General features: G+C 36.1%; 1 protein-coding gene across 1 annotated transcript in view; it reads left to right on the top strand.

Moving 5' to 3' along the window:
• The window catches only part of LOC123525869 (mutS protein homolog 5-like), a 74,879-nt gene that overhangs the window by 37,896 nt on the left and 11,857 nt on the right, over window positions 1-25,126 (top strand). The window contains 13 exon segments of the mRNA XM_053539637.1: window positions 5,266-5,404; window positions 6,125-6,187; window positions 8,608-8,679; window positions 9,325-9,381; window positions 9,623-9,695; window positions 10,848-10,957; window positions 11,190-11,279; window positions 14,567-14,612; window positions 15,810-15,851; window positions 18,112-18,208; window positions 19,882-19,971; window positions 21,009-21,135; window positions 21,701-21,850. Coding sequence (XP_053395612.1) covers window positions 5,266-5,404; window positions 6,125-6,187; window positions 8,608-8,679; window positions 9,325-9,381; window positions 9,623-9,695; window positions 10,848-10,957; window positions 11,190-11,279; window positions 14,567-14,612; window positions 15,810-15,851; window positions 18,112-18,208; window positions 19,882-19,971; window positions 21,009-21,135; window positions 21,701-21,850 — 1,156 coding nt within the window.

Below are 25,126 nucleotides of genomic sequence, written 5' to 3'. Positions count from 1 at the left end.
GTATGCACAGATGACGTTAAGGTTTTGAAATAAAAGTTTCAATTTATGAAAATCAGTACATCATCCATCATGAATGGAATTTTTTATTTTATACAGTTCTATTCTATTTTCATTTCTAGGTACTGCCAAAGTGTTAATTTTCTTAAAGTATGTAATGCATTCAGAGAAATTCATTCCTTTGGTGCCTTTCAGCAAAACTTTTGAGTATTCCCTGTCCGCTAAAATCCATCTTATCACGCCCTGCCTACCTAAAACATATATGTTGCCACTTTTATCACAAATTACTCCTTTCGGATCTTCCATTTGGTGGTTGAAAGTTAACTCCCCTGTGTTAATGTCTAAACATTTGATACGGTTGTCTTCTGCTTCAGAAACAACAAGTTCATGTTTACTTGGTGTAAGAGCAATATACCTGGCATCTTGGAACAAGGCTGAACCGTCTGAATCATGCATGAACCTGCGTATTACTGTACCATCAGATTTTATAATTTGAACTTGCCATGTAGAATCTGTTAATCGCATGTTTGCATGTGTCTGAAATTTAAGGCTGATGATGAGATCCTGGTTGTACGAAACTATTCCACGACACTCGCCTTCGGTAGGAATCATAAGTTGCTTTAGCAGCTTTCGTTGAATAAAACCCAATTTACATGTTACTCTAAACTTTTGAATTAGTTTCTTTCTAGGAGATGTAACATAAAGATAATTTTGGATGGCACATATATCATACGGTCGATGCTCCACCTCAATAACAGAACAGCACTTCAAATTAGTATCAAATAACTTTATTCGTTTATTATTAAAATCAGTAGTGACTAGATATCCAGTTTCCATGAAGGTGCACCCAGTTATCCTAACCTTTTTATCGGGAATGATTCTTGTGCTACCGCATGTAGACATACATATGCCTCTCTGACTTTCATTTTGCTGTTGATTGCTAGATTCTCTGCAACATACACATCCCATCTCAACAATAGCATCCTCTTCCTTAAGCAACTTTCTCTCAAATTATCTACCTTTCTTGTTCAGTTTTTGGTAAAAATCAACCTTCACTCAGACGTTTTGCCATCCTCCTTTCATGTCTATCTAGGTCATCACTATTGATGAATTTGTAAATTTATATCATATTGTTGTAGCAAGTCCCAACATGTAATAAAAGCTAGTTTCACTCCACTTCTTTTAAAAAAACCCAGTCCTTTGCTTTCCAAAATATTAATTTTAAAGGCTCTATAAATACAGCATTTTCCAAATTTTAACTTCAAGTCGTCCGTGTCTTTAAAGCCATCCTCTCAAAGACATATTTTGAATATTTGACAAAATAAAATTCACAATATGTTTGTAATAAAACACTGTGTTACCAAGTTTTAAATTAACCCCTCATTGTCTTTACGGAAGCCAATATTTCTTTTGTTTGTTCATTTAAAGTTGGTTTAAATTGTATCATAGAATATCAAATCTTTGTTATACAACAATTGGTTAATTAAGAAACATCATGAACATTTTTGCCTATATTCATATTGAATGGCAGGGTTTACATTTGAAGGTTGACAGTTTATTTGGAGTCATCAACTTTTTGTTTTAATTAGTTGTATTGATTAAAAAATTAATTAATTATATAACAATTAAAACTAGATAAATGAAAATTCAAGGTTTTATGTATAAACACATCTGTAACATATTTTAATTTTTGTCTTCTTTCATTACCTCTAACAATCAACGAACATGTCCAATTGTTTAGCTCCACTATTCGGAGAATAGGGGTGCTATTCTACTCGCCCGGTGTCGGCGCGAGCGTTTCTTGGTTAAAGTTTTTCTGCAACCTTTGTTTTTCTTTGTTACTATTGCTTATATCTTACTGTAACTTCACATTAACATTGTTCAGCAATCAAACAAAGTATGTGCAGGTCTGGGCCCATTATACCCAAGGTCAAGGTCACCAAAGTGTTATACTTAGGTTTTTATGCCCCCGAAGGGAGGCATATAGTTTTTGAACAGTCTGTCAGTCTGTCGGTCTGTCCGCAATTTTCGTGTACGGTCCATATCTTTGTCATCCATGGATGGATTTTCAAATAACTTGGCATGAATGTGTACCACAGTAAGACGACGTGTCGCGCGCAAGACCCAGGTCCGTAGCTCAAAGGTCAAGGTCACACTTAGACGTTAAAGGTCATTTTTCATGATAGTGCATTCGTGTCCGGTCCATATCTTTGTCATCCATGGATGGATTTTCAAATAACTTGGCATGAATGTGTACCACAGTAAGATGACATGTTGTACGCAACACCCAGGTCCGTAGCTCAAAAGTCAAGGTCACATTTAGACACTAAAGGTCATATTTCATGATAGTGCAATGATGGGCATGTCAGGTCCATATCTTTGTCATTCATGCATGGATTTTAAAATAACTACGCATGAATGTGTGGCACAGTAAGACGATGTGTCACGCGCAAGACCCAGGTCCGTAGGTCAAAGGTCCTAAACTCTAACATCAGCCATAACTATTCATTCAAAGTGCCATCGGGGGCATGTGTCATCCTATGGAGACAGCTCTTGTTTTTAAGGTTAAAGTTTTTCGGCAACCTTTGTTTTTCTGTCATATCTTTGTTACCATCGTTATATCATACTGTAATTTAACATAAACATTGTCCAGCATTCAAACAAAGTATGTGCAGGGGCTGGGCCCATTATACCTAAGGTCAAGGTCACCAAGGTGTTATTTTTAAGGTTAAAGTTTTTCGGCAACCTTTGTTTTTCTGTCATATCTTTGTTACTATTGCTTATATCTTGATGTAAGTTCTCATAAACATTGTTCAGCATACAAACAAAGATTGTGCAGGGGTTTGGCCTATTATACCTAAGGTTAAGGTTACCAAGGTGTTAGACTTACGTTATTTTTAAGGTTAATGTTTTTCGGCAACCTTTGCTTTTCTGTCATATCTTTGTTACTATTGCTTATATTTTACTGTAACTTCACATAAACATTGTCCAGCATAAAAACAAAGTATATGCAGGGGCTGGGCCCATTATACTCAAGGTCAAGGTCACCAAGTTGTTATACTTGGAATTATTTTCATGTTAATTTTTTTTCGAAAGCTTCGTTTATAGACACATCTTTGGTACTTTAAAAGATACTGACTTGAAATTAAAAATAGTTCTTTATAATGATCATCTGCATGTGTGGTTACAATCCCCATAACTCTAATTGTATTCTTGACAGAATTATGCCCCTTTATTACTTAAAGTTTTTTGGCAATCTTCGCTGTCTGGATATAACTTTAATACAATAAAAGATAATGACTTGAAACTTAAAATGTATCTTTATCATCATCATCTGCTATAATAATAAATAAAATAAAATAAAAATAAATAAAAAATAAATAGAAATATAATTTGAGTTTAGCAAAGTCTTTATACTTTATGTGCATGTAGTTTTTGGACTGTTTTTTCTGATATAATTCAATTCCATCAAAATAAAGAATGTCAGTACCCCTTCCATACTTGCCTTTTAATCCCTCTGAGTAATAGGGTCTTTTATATCTTGGCTTATCTTCCTTTTAATGTAGAGGTCTCTTATTGATACATAAATTCATTTTAGTGTCAAATCGCCGAATAGTGGAGCGCGCTGTCTTACGGACAGCTCTTGTTAATCAGATTGTGAAAAATTGAATAGTTTTAAGATTGATCCTGATGACAATTAACTGAGCAGTTTAAGAAGTTTGGTTTCTATATGCATCCTTTTTATTTGAGCCGCGCCATGAGAAAACCAACATAGTGGCTTTGCGACCAACATGGATCCAGACCAGCTTGCGCATCTGTGCAGTCTGGTCAGGATCCATGCTGTTCACTTTCAAAGCCTGTTGCAATTAGAGAAACTGTTAGCGAACAGCATGGATTCTGACCAGACTGCGCGGATGTGCAGACTGGTCTGGATCCATGCTGTTTGCAAAGCCACTATGTTGGTTTCCTCATGGCATGGCTCAAATTTTCATGTTTGTTTTCCTGTGAATTATTGAAACATAACAGTTAAGTATATCTGGTAATTTCACAGTGAAAAAAAATCAAATATATCTTTTCATGGATGTAGAATTACATGTAGGTAAAATTTGCTTAAAAACATTTAAAAGAAGTGAAATGGAAAGAAAATGAATTTTTTGCACATGTAAGATCAAAACATATTTCAAAAAGTTTGATCACCAGATCTTACATTTCATTGCCTCTAATGTATACTCTTACAGAAGAAAAAGGCCTGCTGTGTACTCTTGCTGTGTACATACAGCGTATATGATGCGTACATGATGTGTACTGAAATCAAGGGCTTTAAATAGTACGCAGGATATACACCGCACATACACTGATAGTACGTTTGTAGTACACTTTTGACATGCAAATGAGCTCTGCCGTGTACTACTTGCTGCGTACATGCTGTGGACTACATAGTACACAGGATGTACGCTGGAGGAATTTAGTATGCGGGAAATAGTAAGCTTCACAAATGAACATTGCAAATAGTTTGGCAAATTTTCATTGTTCAGAATACCGGTAATCTGAACTATTCTATGCTATTAAGATAAAAGTTACTCGGAAATCAAGTTCTTGCTTCCAAAAAAAAAAAAAAAATGTACAAATCCTTCCTGCATGAAGTGTACTTCAGACTTTTACCTAAAAAAATTCAAAGTATAAACACCAAAAGAAAATGAACAAGTCCCTCCTGCGTATATGAAGTTTACTTCAGACTTTAACTTATAAAAAAAAAACTAAGTATAAATGCCAAAAGAAATTGTACAAGTATTTCCCGCGTATATGAAGTGTACTGCACAAATTTCAAAGTATCTGCGGTGTACATGCAGTGTACTATTTTCTTGTACATGTCCCTCCTGCGTACATGCAGTGTACTCCTTAAATTTTCAGAGTCTGTGCTGCGTACTTGAAGTGTACTAGTGACCTCCTGCATACATGCTGTTTACTCGTCGAAATAGTACGTGGCATGTACGCGGCATGCGGTATATGTAAAATGTACTCCTCTGGCGTACTACTGTGTTTGCGGCATATACACAGCAAATACGCAGCATGTACGCCACAGAGGCTTGCTTCTGTAAGGGTACTGAAAGAGAAAGCTGTCCTGTATACCATTAATCTTGATTTTTGACTGTGCACAGGAAATATTCTGCTCCCCTACCCATATAAACATTTCACTATGTATCAACAAGGTTTTATAAGACTGTTTTGCATTGTTCCTGACTTTACACTTGTTCTGTTTGTTGCTAGGACATGGTTCCAGAGACCTCTAAAGGACAAGGAGGCTATACAGAATCGCCATGCAGCCATTGCTTACTTTAACAACCCCAGAAACTTGGAATTTGTTACCTCCCTTGAAGAATCAGTCAAAAACGTGAAAAATATCTCAGTGAGTTAGAGAACTTTCTATGGATTCATTCATTTCTTTTGTTCAGTTATTATTTTTAGTAATTAAATTGTTTACACAGTAGCCAAAATCAAGTATGCATAGCACGAAATGGAAATAATGAAGTGTATTCCTTTATCAATGAACCAGTACTAAGTAATGCATGCAATGTTTCATGGTTCTGCAGTGTTTTTATATAAAGCAGTAAGATGCTGGCCATGAATTTGTCGAAAGCAGCAAAATGTTTGCTGTGTATCAGTAGGAAGTAGTTAAGTTTTTACGATGTATTTGAAGAAAGCTGTAACATTTCTGTAGTGTATTTGTCCAAAGAAGTAATGAGTTGGCTGTGTATGAAAAGAAAACAGTAAGATGTTTGTCTTGTTCAGTATGGAGCAGTAATGCTTTTGCTTCCTATCAGTAAGAAGCATTAAAATGTTTGTAACAGAAGGAAGCAAGAAAGCACTTGTCTTAATCAGTATGAAGCATTGACATGTTTGTATTTATCATTAGGAATCTGTTACGTGTTTTCTGTATCAGTAGGAAGCAGTATAATGTGTGTACCAATATTTTGTGTATATCAGTAAGAGGAAGTAAAACTTTGCTATGCATCAACATGAATATATTAATGGGTTGACATTTTGTCAGAAGGAAGTAGCAGAGTGTTTGTCTGCAGCAGGAGAAAGCACACCAGTTCAATAACTTGCTGTTTATTGTAAATTTCAGAAAATACTGACAAGAATGATGACATCACAAGCTTCTGTAGGGGACTGGCAGGTTTTATACAAGGTATGCTTTATTTCCTTAATTTACATAGGTTTTACTTGGGTCAGGCAAAAAATCATAAGCATTTTGCCCAATTATGTCTTCCACCACACAGTGGTGTGGGAGACATATTGATTTACTCCTGTCTGTGTCTGTCTGTCACAAATCTTGGCCGCACTCCAAGTCGAACTTTTCTCATCCGATCTTCACCAAAATTGAACAAAATGTGTTTGACCTAAGACCTCGGCCAAGTTCGATAACTAGCCAAATCTGTCCAGGCACATCGGAGTTATGGCCCTTGAATTACCGAAAATTGGCCATTTTACTCTCGTCTGTGCTCTAAGTTGAACATTTCTCATGCAATCTTCACCAAACTTGAACAAAATGTGTTTGACCATAAGTCCTCAGCCAAGATTGATAACTAGCCAAATCAGCCCAGGCTCTTTGGAATAATGGCCCTTAAATTATCGAAAATCGGCCTTTTTACTCTTGTCTGGCTCTAAGTCGAACATTTCTCATCCAATCTTCACCAAACTTGAACCAAATGTTTTTTACCATAACTCCTCAGCCAAGTTCATTAACTAGCCAAATCGCCCGAGGCACTTCAGAATTATGGTGTTTGAATTACCCAAAATCAGCCTTTTTACTCTTCAAAGGTATATTTGTAGTGAGTAAACAGTATATAAAGACTGACTTACTATTTAGATGATTAGGCAGTTGTGGGAGACATGCACTTTTCTCAAAAGCAGCTCTAGTTTAGTTATAACTTGATTCATGCTTCATTCATTATGTTCCATGCCAGTAAAGTTAGAAACAGTAAAACTTTGTGTATTAATCTGATGCTGACCTATAGGATATTGCCTCTTTCATTTGAAGTATAAGCATACCTCTTACTGCATAAGTCAGTAATGTTTTCATTAAATAAAATAGGTTACAATTTTCTGACGATTTTACAATCATCATAAAAATTTCAAAACAGTTGTTTTAAGGTCAGATGTTGTCTCCATTTTCGCTCAACAAGATTTTATTCATGCAACAATGGAAACAAATCGCTTATTAATCATTTTGCTGTGTTTGCAAAATTACAATTTTATCAGATTTCGCTGATAAGTGTGTCAACAAAATTCCACATATTATGACATCCAATGGTAAAAGTTGATGTAATTTGGCATGGATGTTGGTTGGTCCTATTTTAAAGTTGTTCAAAGAAGTCCATTCCAAACAGAACTGTGTTTACCATGACAACAGAATCCAGAATCCATTGGCCATATTTAAAAATAATTTCACAGAAAATTAATGTTCTTTGGGTGACCCTCATTCAAGATTGTTTAAATTATTCTGATTCATCAAAAAGCATGGAACCAGAGCTAAAAAAAAAAAAAAAATCAAATCTGCTTAACTGCTGGTCCAATTTTGAAATAATCAAAAACAGAACTGTTCCTTGAACTACAAAGATTGTTATCAAATTATCCAAATTGATCAAACAGCATGTCTGTTAGAGCAAAAAATAGAAAAAAACCTTCAGGCCTAAACCACTGGTTAGATTTTGAATTTTTGTGCCCCCAAAGGGAGGCATATTAGTTTTCAACTGTCTGTCCGTTCGTCACAATGTCCGTTCTTCACAACCTTAACTTTTTGCATGAAGGCACTTTACTCACGAACCACTGCACCCAGGACCTTCAAACTTCACATGCTGATAGTACTTATTGAGTACACGACCCCTACTGACTTTGGGGTCACCAGATCAAAGGTCAAGGTGCTGCGGGGGCATTTGTCACCATTAGTGACAGCTCTTGTTTTTACAGAAATGTTCCATAGGTGACTCTACTACAACAGTGATTGGGCTAGTATTCCCTTATGGCTTTACTGAAAATTTGAAAATCTTTTTCTCTTAATCTGCAGGCCAGTTTTCAAAGTCTTTTGGCAGAAATAATCCTTGGATTTTTAACTTAATTGCCCGCCCGCTTAGCTCAGTAGGTAGAGCGTTGGTCTACGATCGGATCGTGGGGTCGTGAGTTCGATCCTCGGGCGGGGCGTATGTTCTCCGTGACTATTTGATAAACGACATTGTGTCTGAAATCATTAGTCTCCACCTCTGATGATTCACTGGGAAGTTGGCAGTTACTTGCGGAGAACAGGTTTGTACTGGTACAGAATCCAGGAACACTGGTTAGGTTAACTGCCCGCCGTTACATGACTGAAATACTGTTGAAAAACGGCGTTAAACCCAAAACAAACAAAAATTTTAACTTAATTGATACCTGTTCGAACTGTGAAACTCTGTTGAGCGATCTAGACACATCATGACCCTTTTGCATGAGGTTTGAATAAGTGCATGTCAGCTGAGCAAAAGTAAGAAGCATTAGATAAGTTCTTTTATGAGTGTTTTTAAATAACTAGAATAAAAATTCCTATTCAGATCGTAATTTCATTCTATAACTTAGACTGTGTACAATGCCACCTCGATAAAGGAGCTGTGTAGAGCCCAGCCTCAGACTGTTGAGATCATCAGAAAGGTATGGTACAGTATACAGTTCCTTGTATTACATAATTGTGCATTAAAGTTCATTCTTTTAGTGACCACTGAGTTTGATCATGATAAGACTTTATCAAGGTGTATTTATAACTAATCTATATGTCCCTATACAGTGCTGTAGACTGTAGCTGTTGTACTTAACTTTTAGCCTGCTGGCAGCAAATGATATTGCCTTTGCAACCAGTGCAGACCAACAGGCTGATCATGGTCTGCACTGTTCGCTATTCAGTCAGTAAATTTTCAGTGAACACCCCGTTGAATAATAAATGGCACTGGCCGAATTGAATGATGGACCAATCCATTTTAGAAATTTAGCAGGGAAAAGGTTAACAAACTCTTGATTGAAGTGTGAGTCTCCTGAATTTAGGATCAGTATCAGTCTTTTAATCAGGTGAAAAGTCATTGTAAGAAAGATGAGAAGAAGGCCTGGGACCATATTTTGTTGTGTAGTGAATAGTCTTCCCAGGGAATATCCCAGTCTGTCTCTTTTGAAATGTCAAGTATACACTGGTGTCCTGTTTGAAAAGAAGATACCATTTTCAGATTTGTTTAATGTAATACAAGTGTAAGTATAATGTATTTTTTGTTGAAGTAAAAGTTTAGTTGTTTTGTTTTTTTTCCACAGGTGACTGAGAAATTCACAGATGATCTTCATCAGGTTACAAACTACATCTATAAAGTTGTGAGTTTACTTTTGTATCTACTATAATAATGAAAGAAATTCAGTATTTTTGTTCTTGGTCGTGTTGATGTGTTGTTTTCAGTGAATAACATTCATCTAAAATCTGTCAAGATAAGTCTTTGTTAATAAAGCATGGCCATAGTTTCCTGTTTGTGTAAATTAGAATTCAGTCCTTGATTTTGCAGCTGCATGTCAGGTATCAAGGAAGCAGTTTTAAAACATTGTTTATGTTCTGTTTCAGGTAGATTTTCAGGAGTGCTCCTTGCAGAACAGATTTGTGGTGAAGCCTAATGTCAATGAAAATTTGGATAAAAGTAAATTATTGTCATTAAATTCTAGCTCACCTGAGCAAAAAATGATCATGGTGAGCTAATTTGATGGCCCTGTTTCTGTCGTCTGTTATGTGTCCCTTGTGGTTGTCTGTCTCCATACTTTGTTATCAGTTTCACTATCTAGAGGTTACAGTTTCTGACCAATCTTAATTAAACTTGGTCAGAATGTTTCCCTCAGTAAAATTGGGTACAAATTGGAAACTTGGTCATCTGGGATAAAAAACTGTCACATAGTCAAATTATTATTACCGTAGTGACCACATTCTCTACCTGTGTTAATAAAACCTTGTCTGAATATTTTGTCTATGAAATCTAGGTCAAGTTCAAAGCTGGGTGACCTGAAGTCAAAAACTAGGTAACCAGGTTAAATCAAAGAAAAACCTTGTTAACAGTCTAGGGGCCGCACTTTCTACTTAAACATGATATATTTTTGTCTGTTTTCTCTGTAAAGTCTGTCAAATTCAAAACTGGAATATCTGAGGTCAAAACTGGGTCACTAGCTTGTAAATCATAGAAAAATTGTGTTAATACTCTACAGAGCACATTTTCTACTAGATCATTAAATTTTGTCAGAATATTTTTATCTGTGAAATCTAAGTCAAATTCAAAACTTATCTACTTGAGTTTTTAAACTAGGTCAGTAGGTCAAATTGAAACCTTGTCACTCTAGATGTCACATTTACTATTTGATCATCATAATTCTTTGTCAGAATGTTTATGTCAATGAAATGTAGGCGGAGTACAAAACAGGGTTACTTGAGATAAAGAACAACACTTACTGCAGAATTCTAGCATTACAGAGACTTAAGAAAAAATGTCATAAGTGTTTTATGTCAGAAATGTTACCAAAGTTGGTCTAACCTTTTCATAACCTATGTATGGATTAGTGATGTGTGACTGGTAATATGTGATGTCAACTCATGAAATGTGAATAGAGAATAAAGGATTTAGTTTCATAAGTAATAGATATACTTTCTGCAGATAAAGTTGTAATCCGTTTAGGAAGAAGTTGTGTGTAGAGACATAGGAAAACATTATATAATTATGTTTATCATCTATATAGAATGCTATGCCTGTAGAGATGGAAGAAAGACTGTTAGATGAAATGTACAACTGAAGATGTTTCCATTTCAGAAAAGCGCATGTATAGTGGATTGCCTGAATATTTGACAGAAGTTGCGTACCAGGAGCTAAACAACTTGGATAATGATGTAACATTATGTTCTATTCTGTATATACCTCAGGTATTGCTACCATTTTTTACTTCATGGAATTTCTGAGAGTAAAAACACTTTTATAAAATCTAGAAGTAAGTGATAAAATTTCAATTCATGTACAAAAATGCAATAATTGTATTTGCCAGTATTGCATTTTTTTATTGTAAAAGTGTATTTCAATATAGTTAAAAGATAACCCATGTTTTTAAATGATAATTGCATCAAATATGAGAACATGCTGTGTTGTACATGTTTTCAGATTGGATATCTGCTAGCTATACCAGAGACAGCTATGATCAACCAGTCAGATGATAGAATTAACTATGAAATAAATGGACTTGAGTTTGTGGTAAATATATTAATGTCTCCCCCCACTGGGGCAGACATATTGTTTTTTCCCTGTCCATCTGTCCGTCACACTTCATTTCTGCTCAATATCTGGAAAACCATTTGACCTAGAACCTTCAATCTTCATAGGGCGATAGGGCTTACAGAATAGATATTGTTTTTGGGGTCAGTCAATCAAAGGTAAAGGTCACAAGGACCTGAACATGAAAAACCGTTTCCGATCAAGAATGTTGAAACTTCATGGATGATTGGACATGCAGAGTAGATGACCCATATTGATTTTGGGGTCACTTGGTCAAAGGTCAAGGTCACATGGGCCATAACATGCAAAACCTTTTCTGATCAATAACTGGGGAACCAGTCCACTTGACCCAGAACGTTGAATCTTTACAGGATGATTGTAGATTCGAAGTAGAAGATCCCTATTGATTTTGGAGGAGTCATTTGGTCGAAGGTCAAGGTCGCAGGGGCCAGAACATGGTAAACCGCTGCCGATCAATAATTTCAGAACCACTCTACCCAGAAAGCTGAACCTCCATAGGATGATTGGATATGCTTAGTAGATGACCCTTATTGATCTTTGGGTCACTCTTTCAAAGGTCAAGGTCACAGAAGCCAGAACATGGAAAACCAATCCTGATTCATTTCTTGAGAACGCCTTGATGCAGAACCTTGAAACTTCACAGGATGATTGGACATGCCGAGGTTACCCCTCTTGATATTGATGTCACTCAGTCAAAGGTCAAGGTCACAGGGGCCCTTCCTAGGATGATTGGATTGAACATTGAAAACCATTTCCATATAGGAGACCTAGATGATCGCTCACTTTGCCAACCATCAGGGTAACTTTGACTGACTTCCGTCCCATATTGACTTCTTGCCTATGACTATGCTTTATTGGGAGGCATATGCTTTTCTACAAAAGCATCTTCTGGTTTTCTTATGCAGTAAAAGTCATTACGAACCTCTTATAACAAAGTTGAAGGGCTGTATATTTTGGTTTGAACCTACTTGTATACCCACCTGGCTGCAGAAACATTTGACTAGCATAGACAAATTCTTCATTATAAGGATGTTTACCTGATTAAGCTGTAAGTTGGAGAATAGGAATTCTCGGCTGAAGTTATGTTCTGCATAAGGAAAGAGTGAAGAATTGAAAAAAAAACAGTGTTTAACCTCAACAATGTAGACATTATTACATCAATTTCTTTGATATTTTACTGTAAATAGGGAAATATTTGCTAATATTTGTGAATCCACTTATTGGCAAATTCAGTTATTTTGCTTGCATACATTTGATGTTGGACTTCATTACATTTATTTTAAGAATGTAAATAAGTCTTGAAAAGCAATAAAATAATGAAAAAATATCTGGTAAAAATTTCTCATGATTTGTACTTGTGAACAAAGTAAGATTATTCTTTATACGCCTGTTTGAAAAATGGGACGTATTATGGAACGCCCCTGGCAGGCGGGCGGATGGGCGGGCGGCGTCCACAGACTTTGCCAGAGCATATCTTCTTCATGCATGGAGGGATTTTGATGAAACTTGGCACAGTTATTCACCATCATGAGACGGAGTGTCATGTGCAAGAACCAGGTCTAAGGTCAAGGTCACACTTAGAGGTCAAAGGTCAAATTCAAGAATGACTTTGTCCTGAGCATATCTTCTTCATGCATAGAGGGATTTTGATGTAACTTGGCACAATTGTTCACCATCATGGGACAGAGTGTCATGCGGAAGAACCAGGTCCCTAGATCTAAGGTCAAGGTCACACTTAAAGGTCAAAGGATACAAGAATGAAAACTGTCCGGAGCATTTCTTCTTCATGCATGGAGGGATTTTGATATAACTTGGCACAAATGTTCACCACGACGAGACGGAGTGTCTTGCGCAAGAACCAGGTCCCTAGGTCTAAGGTCAAGGTCACACTTAGAGGCCAAAGGTCAGATACAAGAATGACTTTGTCCAGAGCATTTCTTCTTCATGCAAGGAGGGATTTTGATGTAACTTGGCACAATTGTACACCATCATGAGACAGAGTGTCATGCACAGGTCCCTTCTTTAGAATTACTTCCCTTTGTTGTTATTATAAATAGCTTATATTGTAACTTTTTCATTACTAGTTGTAGGGAAAAATCGAGACCACTTTTCTGTAGTACAACATGCATGTTATATCCAATTTTGAGGTGTATTTTGACTGATTTTTGTGTGGACTTACAATTTTTTTTTTTTTGGGGGGGGGGGCGGATTTTTTTATATTTTTTTTTTTAAGATTAATTTCTCTTGTTGTTACTATAAATAACTTATATTGTAACTTTTTTTATAATTGACCGTAGGGAAAAACCAAGACCACTTTTCTGTGGTACAACATAGATGGTACTTTTAAATTCTAGGAGTATTTTAAGGTATCTCTACCTGGTAAGGAGTTTTTTTGTGGACTTAGAAAAACAAAAGAATTACAGTAATTACTAAACAACCACAAAATTAAAATTCCATTTGCAAATACAGGTGCTAGTGTAAAGACATTTGCTGTGATGGGCGTATATTGTGACATTCTGGCACTCTTGTTGCAAGAGTTATAGTTCTTTGCTTATTAGCCATATACTGTATATATAGCATACACTTTAATTATGTTCATGTGTGTTCAGTTCATTGTCAGTCAGGTTTCTGATTGCTTTGGTCTCTCACCATGATCTGTATTTGAATACATTATGAAAGGGTTTTTATCTTGTAAATAATTTGTAACCAGTATTTTTTGTTGAGCCCACTTGCAGAAGTGAAGACATTGTCGTCTAAATGGCTGCTCGGTGTGTGTGTCTGTCCGGATTTGTTTGTCCAGACCATAACTTTGACTTGCATGGAGCAATCTTGTTTATATTTGGCATAAATGTTAACCTCAGTGAGATGGAGTGTCTTGCACAAACCCCAGGTTCCTATCTCAAAGGTCTAGGTCACAGTTGGAGGTCAAAGGTCATGTCAGATCTTGTCTGGCCCATAACTTTGACATGCATTGAGGAATCCTGTTTATATTTGGCATGAATGTTTAACTCAATGAGACGGAGTGTCAAGTGCAAACCCCAGGTTCCTGTCTCAAAGGTCAAGGTCACAGTTAGGGGTCAAAGGTTGGGCTTAACATGTTGCCCGTGGGCATCTAGTTATAGATTACAGTTCAAGAACACCTCCTGTTACATGATTCACTTACTATTTTTAGTCGGTACCTTAAAACCTAGTCATGTATATATGAAGAGTCTTAGAAACATGATTCTGTTTTGTGTATTACATAGTTTCTGTCCAACAATGTCTTACATTACCGAAGTGCCCGAACCAGAGGTAACACTGTTTTGCATGAAGTGAAGTTTATGTTGAATTTTTTGTGTCACATGTTTTTCTAGAAATCTTTTATGTTCCATTTAGACTTGTTGGTCATGTTTTTATTTTTATGTCCCCAGCATCTACTGATGAGGGAGACATATAGTGATTGTCCTGTCCGTTTGTTCGTCCGTACGTACGAGGTTAACCAAATGGGACCGTTTCGTCTAGCATCAATACCCCTTACTAGAATGACTTGAAACTAATGCAGATGTAACCTGTCACCATTCCTCATCTTCGGACATCACCTGACCTCAGTTTGACCTTGACCTTGACCTCATTTTGGACCTAGGTTGCTTTATATGGGCCATCTCTTGGTTAACCAAATGGGACCGTTTCGTCTAGCATCAGTACCCCTTACAAGAATGAATTGATACTAATACAGATGTAAACTGTGACCATTCCTCATCTTCAAACATCACCTGACCTCAGTTTGACCTTGACATTGACCTCGTTTTGGACTTCGGTGCAAAATCTATCGACAAGGATGCCACTGGGGGCATCAAGCGTTTATTGAACGCAGCTTCTTGTTTAGTTCTATACTAAGTCTTCCTGTTTTGTATGGGGTCTCTGTGGCTGAGAGGTTAAGGTTCCTAACTTAAAATCACTTACCCCTCACTGCTGATGATTTGAAACCTGGCTTGGGGTGTGGAATTCTTAGATGTGAGGAAGCCATCCATCTGGGTATAGAAGGTTTGTGGTTCTACCCCGGAGCCTACCCATGCCTGAAATAATGCCCAGAGGCACCTGAAATAATGCCCAGAGGCACCTGGGGGTCTTCCTCTGAAAAGCTGGAAATTTAAGCCAACAAAAACATTGGTGTATATGCCATGAATTGTATTCAACTAGTTTTCTCTCCTTCATGTTTCTTCTGCCTTGTGGGAGGTCACCAGAATTTCTTGAGTAAAACTGGATAGTGTTTTTAAATAAATGTATTTATTTAGAATTGTTTAATTAAGTTATGGACATATCTACTTCGTCTTGATAAGAAAAATTGAAATGCTTGGCCTCAGATAAAGAATTTTAATGATCAGATGATAAAACTGTATCACTATTGTAAAGAGATATAGTTACTTTCACAATTACTTGCTTGAATCACACATATTTTTTTAATTCAAATAATGCATGTATTTTAGAGCTGCTATGTATATGTTTCAGAGCTTGACACACTGCTGGGAGACACTCGCTGTGATATCACAGGTAAACTGAGCAAGAAATGTAATGAACAACCATCTTGTATCAAATAACTGAACTTCTCAAGTAGGCAGCTGGATTGTACTGATATCTTGGTCAACTGTTGGAACAAATTACAGTGATTTCAATGATCATTTTTTTAACAATTTTGAACTAGCATAACGCCAGGCAGAAATTGCCTTCAACTTTGTAATTCATTGTGTTGTTATCCTGACACAAAATCCTTTTAAATTATGTACATTTATTTTCAAAGTTATTTAAGCTAATGTAGTCATCTGTAAATGATATAATAATAATTTATGTCTCCCCCCACTGGAGGAGACATTGTTTTTGCCCTGTCAGTCCGTCCGTCACACTTCATTTCCAGTCGATAACTGGAGAACCATTGGACCTAGAACCTTCAAACTTCATAGGGTGATAGGGCTTACTGAGTAGATGACCCCTATTGTTTTGGGGTCACTTGATCAGTAGTCAAGGTCACAGGGGCCTGAACATGTGAAATCGTTTCCGATCAATAACTTGAGAACCAGTTGACCCAGAATGTTGAAACTTCATAGGGTGATTAGACATGCAGAGTAGATGACTTCTATAGATTTTCAGGTCACTTAATCAAAGGACAAGGTCACAGGGGCTAGAACATGAAACCGTTTCCAACCAATAACTGGAGAACCACTTGACCTAGAATGTTGAAACTTGGTAGGATGATTGGACATGCAAAGTAGATGACCCCTAATGATTTTGAGGTCATTTGATCAAAGGTCAAGGTTACAGGGGCCAGAACATGGAAAATCATTTCAGGTCAATGACCGGAGAAGCATTTATCCTATAACTTTCAAACTTCATAGGGTAATGTGGCTTACAGAGTAGATGACCCCTACCGTTTGGGGTCCATTGATCAATGTTAAAGGTCACAGGGGCCTGAACATGGAAAACTGTTTCTGATCAATAACTGTAGAACCACTTGACCCAGAATGTTAAAACTTCATAAAATGATTGGACATGCAGAGTAGATGATCACTATAGATTTTCAGGTCACTTGATCAAAGATCAAGGTCATAAGGGCCAGAACATGGAAAACCGTTTCCGATCAATAACTGGATAATGATTAGACCTAGAACCTTCAAACTTCTTAGGATGATAGGGCTTACTGAGTAGATGGCACCTATAGTTTTTGGGGTCACTCAATCAAAGGTCAAGGTCACAGGGGCCTGAACACAGAAAACAGTTTCCGATCAATAAGTTGAGAACCACTTGACCCAAATTGTTGAAACTTCATTGGATGATTAGACATGCAGAGTAGATGACCTCTATTGATCTTGGGGCCATTCTTTCAGAGGTCAAGGTCACAGGGGCCAGAACATGGAAAACCTTTTCCTCCCCATAACTTTAAAACCACTTGACCCAGAACGTTGAAACTTCATGGGATGATTGGACATGCTGAGTAGATGATCTCTATTGCATTTCAGCAAAGAAGTAATAAATACACAGAATGGCAACTGGCTGTAATCTCGTGTGATCTCGTGTCAGAGCGTGAATCGGCGTTATCTTAGTAAAAACAAACATCGGCGAGCATAGAGTTACAATTTGTACCTTTAAAACTAAATTTAAAATACATGTTAGCTTCAAAACAAAATTAGTTTAATGTGAAATAGTCTTAAGACACAAAGTACACGTTTCTTACCATAAAAAAGCGTGGTCATACGTACGGTGATAATTAATTTACCGATGAATAATTGCTTTCGCATACAAAATGGCGCATGGAGAACGCTTCACTTCCAGTAAACGAGATCTCATTCAGTTGTCACGGGATGTTGGCGAGATTTGCTCTATATGCCTTTCAAGTTGCCGATCTATTTATTTTTATAGCTCTTTGATTTCAGTCACTTAGTCAACCATCAGTGTCTCTTTGACTTTCAGTCATGTCCCCAATTGACTGCTTGCCTATTACTACTATGCTTTGAGGGAGACATGTGCTTTTCTACAAAAGCATCTTCTAGTTAGATATATGAGTAATGAGTTTAGATTCTGCATGGTTTCTTGTTATTTTAAAAGTACATTTTGTAGAAAGAGCAATACAGAAACCTGATGCATGGATTTCAAAGTAAGGAAATATTGAGCAGATCTGATATTTGCACACACTTATGTAGTGTCATATGAACTTCTTCTTTATTCTGAATTAAAAAAGAGACAACAAGGGAAAAGGCATATATTCTTTTATTTGTAACAGCACATTTTCCCAAGTGAAAAAGTGGTCAATTATTTTCAGACATGGAGACAGCCATCATGCACAAGTTACAGAACAACATCTTGAAATATTCCAGCCTTCTTCTGACTGTGTTAGACATCTGTGCTGAACTGGACTGGTAAATAGGGAATATTATACTGTTGTGTTGATCTAACCATTTATTTCACATCAAGTTGGATGTGTTACATTTCATATTGCATGAGTCTAAGGACGAGGGGGATACAAAATGTGATACTAACAGTAAAACATGATACAAAATGCCCAGATCAACACACTAGTGTATTTTTTTTTTTATTACTTACCTATCTGCAGGAAAGTAGTCCATCAGACCGAGCTAATAGGGTGATATGGATTAAGAAAACACCTGAGCTGATGATGATGCAAGATTATGTTGTATCAGCTTGTAATTGCAGTGGAAATCCAGGAAAGTGAAAGTAGGACAAAAATGCAGTCTGTAAAACGAACCTCAGAGAACATGAGTCGATGATAATACAAGATGTTGTATAAACTTATACCTCAAGATACAAAGTGTGAAGGGGCAATATTGGTTTGTCTGTCATGTCTGCTCCATTTCTTCTAAACCACTGGGAAGATTTTCATAGAACTAGCATCATTTGTTAACCTCATTATAGACAATATACAAAGCAGACCACCAAGGTCATTAGGTCCAAGGTTGAGGTGAAAGGTTAAATAGTTTAATTTCATTTCCACTCTTTATTGTCTAAACTGTTTTGAAGGTTTTCATAAAATTAACATTATAATCATTGTTCACCTCACCAAGACAACAGGCAGAGCATACAACCTAGGTCACTAAGTTTGAGGTCAAGGTCACAAAGGTTAAAGGCCAAATAGCTTAACATTTTGTCTGGTACATAGCATCAAATATCTTAACTTTATGTCTGCTCCATAGCTTTGTAATCCCTGGAATATTTTCATAAAACTAGCAGCTGTTGTTAACTTTGTCAAGATGACATGCAGAGAGCAAAATCAAGGCTACATGGTCCAATGTCATGTTTACACTTGGAGATCAAATGTTAGATAGCTAAAATTTGTGTCTGTCCCATATCTGCTTGAACGCTTGGAAGATTTTCATAAAAGAAGCATCAGTTAATTACCTTTTAAGATGATGTGCAGAGCCAAGGTCATTAATATCAAGGTCAAGGTCACACTTAGAGGTCAAATATCAAATAGCTTAAATTTGTTTTTGTTTCATTTGTTCTTGACCACTAGAAAGATTTTCATAAAACTAGAATTAATTTTTAACCTCATCAAGATGACTTGCAGATTGTGCGACTCAGGTCACTAGGTTCAAGGTCACACTTATAGGTCAAAAGTCATGGTCACAACATTTTACTTTTCCTGTATCAAAGCGGCTTCTTGGGTTATTTATTGCCTAAAGTGATAGCTGTAGTTCAATTAAGCCTGTATTTTGAGTGGAAAATGTATAGGTAGGTGACAAATATAAATTCTCCCTTGTTGACCGACTAAAGCTACTAAATCAGTTTGCATTTGGTTAGATGGGGTTTGATTACGGAGAATAAACTTTTAATTAAGTATGGAAGATGACTAAAAGAAAACTAGGCTCAAAGACAAAACTAAGTATGCTTACTTATTATTAAAATTGTTTTGTAGATTTCTATTCAGGTCCACCATTTGTTGTTATTTATTGAGTTTTACATTATTATTTTGACTTAATTCAAAAATGAAATCAAAATGTCTGTGACTGTATTTGAACATATTTTGTTTTTAAAGATGTATTATTTTGGTATATTGACTGTGGATATTTTCCAGTTTGTTGTCACTGGCAGCATGCGCCAGAGAATACAGCTACTGCAGACCTACCATCACAGATGAAATTGTCATAAAGGTTGTCAATGGAAGGTAATCCTAAATTGAATCTTTACTTGCCTGTTTCAAACTAGATTATTGTAAAGTTGTAATGAACAATTGGTTAGCTTGTTTAAGATTAAAAAAGAAAAATGGGGATACCTGTATTTTTCTAATGAGACAGGATGCTTCCTTGGATCTGAAAAATTCACAGAGGGTTTGATTCCTATTTAAATTTTATGGGCTGTTGTAAATCTTAATCACAAACATTTTAATTTTATATTTTCATATATATAAATACATATTATATTAATAATTGTTACTGGTACTGATGATAAACCCGAACAGAAAATGATGTTTTTTACCTGTAACTTTTTTATTTCTGCAAATTGTAATCAATGGTCGGTATCAAAATAAAGCTTAACATTTGCTGAAAACTTTACACAATTCAAATTTATATTTAGTTAGCAAACTCACACGAAGTGAGACCCTGAAAGGGGTTTGTAAAATGGGGACTGTACGAAAGTGGACTGATGATAAATTTGACCACTTTGTCATTTACAAAATTTTGTTTGTAGTATTATATTGAAACTTTCCCCAAAAAGCTGCAACAGTCATTCCTGATCAAGTAATGAAAAGTGACCCAATGTCAGGCCTTCATGTGGCGACAGTGAGCATGCGCAAAAAACACCCTCTTCCCTAGTAATTTTGGATAAATATTTTTTATACAGATAAATGTAAATCATTTATTTTTACAGAATATTTACCAATTTTGTTTTTATTTACACCAGTTGGTGTTGTATGTGGAAACTATTAGATGGTGTGTTCAATTTTATAAATAACCGATTGCAATTGAATATTTCCAAGGTGGTCGACTTTATTATCTGTCCGGGTTTATCATCAGTACCAGTATCAGATTATATTTTCTAGTGTCTTTGTATTACATATGTCTCAAAGTAATCTTTTAAAATAATGACTTTTGGATTGGCATGTGATTTTGTTGGTCCAAGTTGCATCTGTTTAAATGTTGGAAATATGCAGACTTTCAGCCCAGGACCCCTTACATCTGTATGCACTAACATGTATTTCAGGCATCCAATCCAGGAGGTTTGCTGCAGTACATTTGTACCAAATGATATACAGAGTAATACAGAATATGGAAAAATTAAAATCTTAACAGGACCTAACGCCTGTGGGAAATCTGTCTACCTCAAACAGGTTAGATTCAACTTTGGACCTTGACTTCACAACTTAAGTTGTGCAATTTCACAGTTGAACAAATTATTTTAAGAAAACAGAGCTGTGTATGATTTTGTAACATCAGCTAGTTTAGGACAACTCTTGACCTACATTAAGAATTAAATTGAAAAAGTATGTGAAGTTCCCAGTATATTTACAGTTAGGCAGGGTTTCATTGCAGGTGAATATTTAAGGCAATGACAGTTATGACTTCAGGTACAAAAATATGGTATAAGAATGAATGCTAAGTAAGTTGCTGGAATCTGAGTGGTATACTCATGCCGGGCCATTCAGTTCTCTTGAATATATAATATGCCATAACTGCTTTACATAAATATGCTGTTCAATTTTTATTAAGCCAAAGAGGATCTCTCTCTCCCTCCCTCCCTCTCTCTCTCTTTCTCTCTGTGTCTGTACTAGTAGAGGACAAATTTGGTGCCCTGAGTGGCTCGCTTTGCGCTATGTAATGTATTTGCTATATAAATCTGGTATAATAAAGAGATGTCTTTTACTCAGGAATATATAAGAGAAAATTTATTTTCAGGTGGCTCTGATAGTATTCCTTGCTCAGATTGGGAGTTTTGTTCCTGCAGAAGCGGCTACACTGGGATTGGTTGACAGAATTTTCACTAGAATTAGATCTTTGGAAAGTGTTTCTGTTGGACTTTCCACTTTCATGATAGACATAAATCAGGTATAATTATGTCTCCCACCACACAGTGGTGTGGGAGACATATTGATTTACTCATGTCTGTGTGTGTGTCCATCTGTGTGTCTGTCACAAATCTTGTCCGCACTCTAAGTTGAACATTTCTCATCCGATCTTTACCAAACTTGAACAAAATGTGTTTGACCATAAGTCCTCGGCCAAGTTTGATAACTAGCCAAATCGCAAATTGGCCCAGGCACTTCGGAATTATGGCCCTTGAATTACCGAAAATTGGCCTTTTTACTCTTGTCCGCACTCTAATGAAGAACAGTTCTCATCCCATCTTTAGCAAACTTGAACCAAATGTTTTTTACCATAACTCCTTGGCCAAGTTCATTAACTAGCCAAATCGCCTGAGGCACTTCAGAATGATGGCCCTTGAATTACCCCAAATCAGCCTTTTTACTCTTCAGAGGTATATTTGTAGTGAGTAAACAGTATATAAAGACTGACTTACTATTTAGATGATTAGGCAGTTGTGAGAGACATGCGCTTTTCTCAAAAGCAGCTCTAGTTACTCAAGATTCAGTTGAACTGTTCCTATATCATTAACACTATTTCAGTATTATTTTTGGACTTCCAGTGTTTTTTTGTATCACCTACATTTTGAATATTGTTCCTCTGGTTTTAGATGACTTAAGTTATCAACTTATTTTCCCTTATATCTGTGAAAAATAGTTGACAGCCTCTTTTTAGCTCAACTGTTCAAAGAATAGTAGAGCTATTGGACTCGCCCGTGCATCCGTGTCCTCGTCTCAATTTGGTTAAGTTTTTTGTATGTAAGCTGGTATCTCAGTAACCACTTGTGGGAATGGATTGAAACTTCACACACTTATTCACTCTGATAAACTGACTTACATTGCACAGGTTCCATAACTCTGTTTTGCTCTTTTACAAAATTATGCCCCTTTTTTGACTTAGAAATTTTTGGTCAAGGTTTTGTATGTAAGCTGGTATCTCAGTACTCGCAAATGGGAATGGATTGAAACTTCATACACTTGTTCACTGTCATGATCTGACATGCACTAAGCAGGTCCCATAACTCTACTTTTTTTTTCAAAATTATGCCCCTTTTTCCACTCAGCAGTTTTTGGTTTAGTTTTTGTATGTCAGCTGGTATCTCAGTATCTCAGTATCCACGATTGGGAATGGATTGAAATTTCACACACTTGTTCACTGTCGTGATCTGACATGCACTGTGCAGGTCCCATAACTCTACTTTGTATTTTGTCAAAATTATGCCCCCTTTTCAGCTTAGCTGTTTTTGATTAAGTTTTTGTATGTAAGCTGGTATCTCAGTATCCACTAATGAGAAAGGATTGAAACTTCACACACTTGTTCACTGTCATGATATGACATGCAGTGCAAAGGTTCAATAACTCTACTTTGTATTTTTACAAAATTATGGTCTTTTTGCAACTTAGAATTTTTTTGTTAAGGTTTTGTATGTAAGCTGGTATCTCACTACCCACTAATGGGAATGGATTGAAACTTCACACACTTGTCCACTATCATGAGCTGATAAACCTGTTATGCATTTTTACAAAATTATGCCCCTTTTCGACTAAGCAGTTTTTGGTTAAGTTTTTGAATGCAAGCTAGTATCTCAGTATCCACTGAAAAGCAAAGGTTCACTAACTGTACTTTGTATTTTTAGCTCACCTGAGCAATGCTCAGGTGAGTTTTTCTGATCGCTCAATGTCCGGCGTCCGGCGTCTGTCGTCTGTCAACATTTAGCTTGTGTATGCGATAGAGGCTGTATTTTTCAATTAATTTTCATGAATGTTGGTCAGAATGATAACCTTGATGAAATCTAGGTCGAGTTTAAATATGGGTCATCTGGGGTCAAAAACTAGGTCACTAGGTCAAATCAAAGAAAAACCTTGTGTATGCGATAGAGGCTGTAATTTTCTATTAATCTTCATGAATATTGGTCAGAATGATAACCTTGATGAAATCTAGGCCGAGTTCGAAAATGGGTCATCTCGGGTCAAAAACTAGGTCACTAGATCAAATCAAAGAAAAACCTTCTGTATGCGATAGAGGCTGTATTTTTCAATTGATCTTCATGAATATTGGTCAGAATGATTGCCTTGATGAAATCTAGGCCAAGTTCGAAAATGGGTCATCTGGGGTCAAAAACCAGGTCACTAGGTCAAATCAAAGAAAAACCTTGTGTATGCGATAGAGGCTGTATTTTTCAATTATTCTTCATGATAGATAGATAGATAGATAGATAGATAGATAGATTTATTTCTGCATAAAATGTATACAAAACATGGTAAAATAGATATCAAAACATATATGTAAAAGGACATAAATGAATTGAATATAATGCCATATTGCCATGCCAACTACATTATACACAAAGGATAACACAAAAAAGGGACAAAGATGTCTCTTATTTCCATTGTGGTCCTTATGATAATGATAACAGTTTGACAAAGGAAGACATTGTTATCACAGTTAACTTTATCATGAAAGACTTGTGGAAAAACAATTACAATATCGTATGTCATAAAAAAGTATCACAATTAGGCAAATGCACTTAATAAAACTATTGCCGATAATTATTGAACTTAATTGTAGACTAAAATGAAATCACAATTGGATAAAAATACTAACATGAAATAACTGCAATAATGTTAAAATGCATATATCATTGTGCAAAAAGGTGCTTTTTGATATTGACTTTAAACTTATTATAGGACTGAATATCCCTTATATGCTGTGGTAAATTATTCCATAAGGAACAACCTTTGTATGCAAAAGATCGTATGCCAAAACTTTTAACCTTTGGAATAGAGTATCTGCTACTATCAGCAAAATTGAAATTAGTGTTTAATTGTTTTTCTGTAGTTGTAACTCGGAATCTAGTATTGTAATTATGAACAGAACTGGCCAAAACAAAATTTTCTTCCATATAGTAAGGAGCTGCATGGGAAGAAATTTTAAAAACATGGCAAAGTGTCTTAAAGTCAACTCTTTTGGCAACCGATAGCCATCCAAAGGGGAAAAAAATGTCCTTTGTCAATATGAGACCTACAGTCTAAATCTAAAACAAATCGTATGAGTTTATTTTGTGATATTTGCAACTTGTTTCTGAGCTCTTGGGTAATTGAATAAAACCATACTGAAGAGGCAAAAATCAAAATGACACTGAATAAAGAGAATTTACTAATAGCTTTTAAGTGTGCAAGTTGAGATAATCTTTTTTTCTGTACAAAATTTTAGTCTAGAATTAACTTTCTGTTATAACTG

This window comes from Mercenaria mercenaria, chromosome 3 (genome assembly GCF_021730395.1).
Source record: "Mercenaria mercenaria strain notata chromosome 3, MADL_Memer_1, whole genome shotgun sequence".
Lineage (NCBI taxonomy): Eukaryota > Metazoa > Mollusca > Bivalvia > Venerida > Veneridae > Mercenaria > Mercenaria mercenaria.
This window is presented reverse-complemented; position numbering and strand designations above follow the sequence as displayed.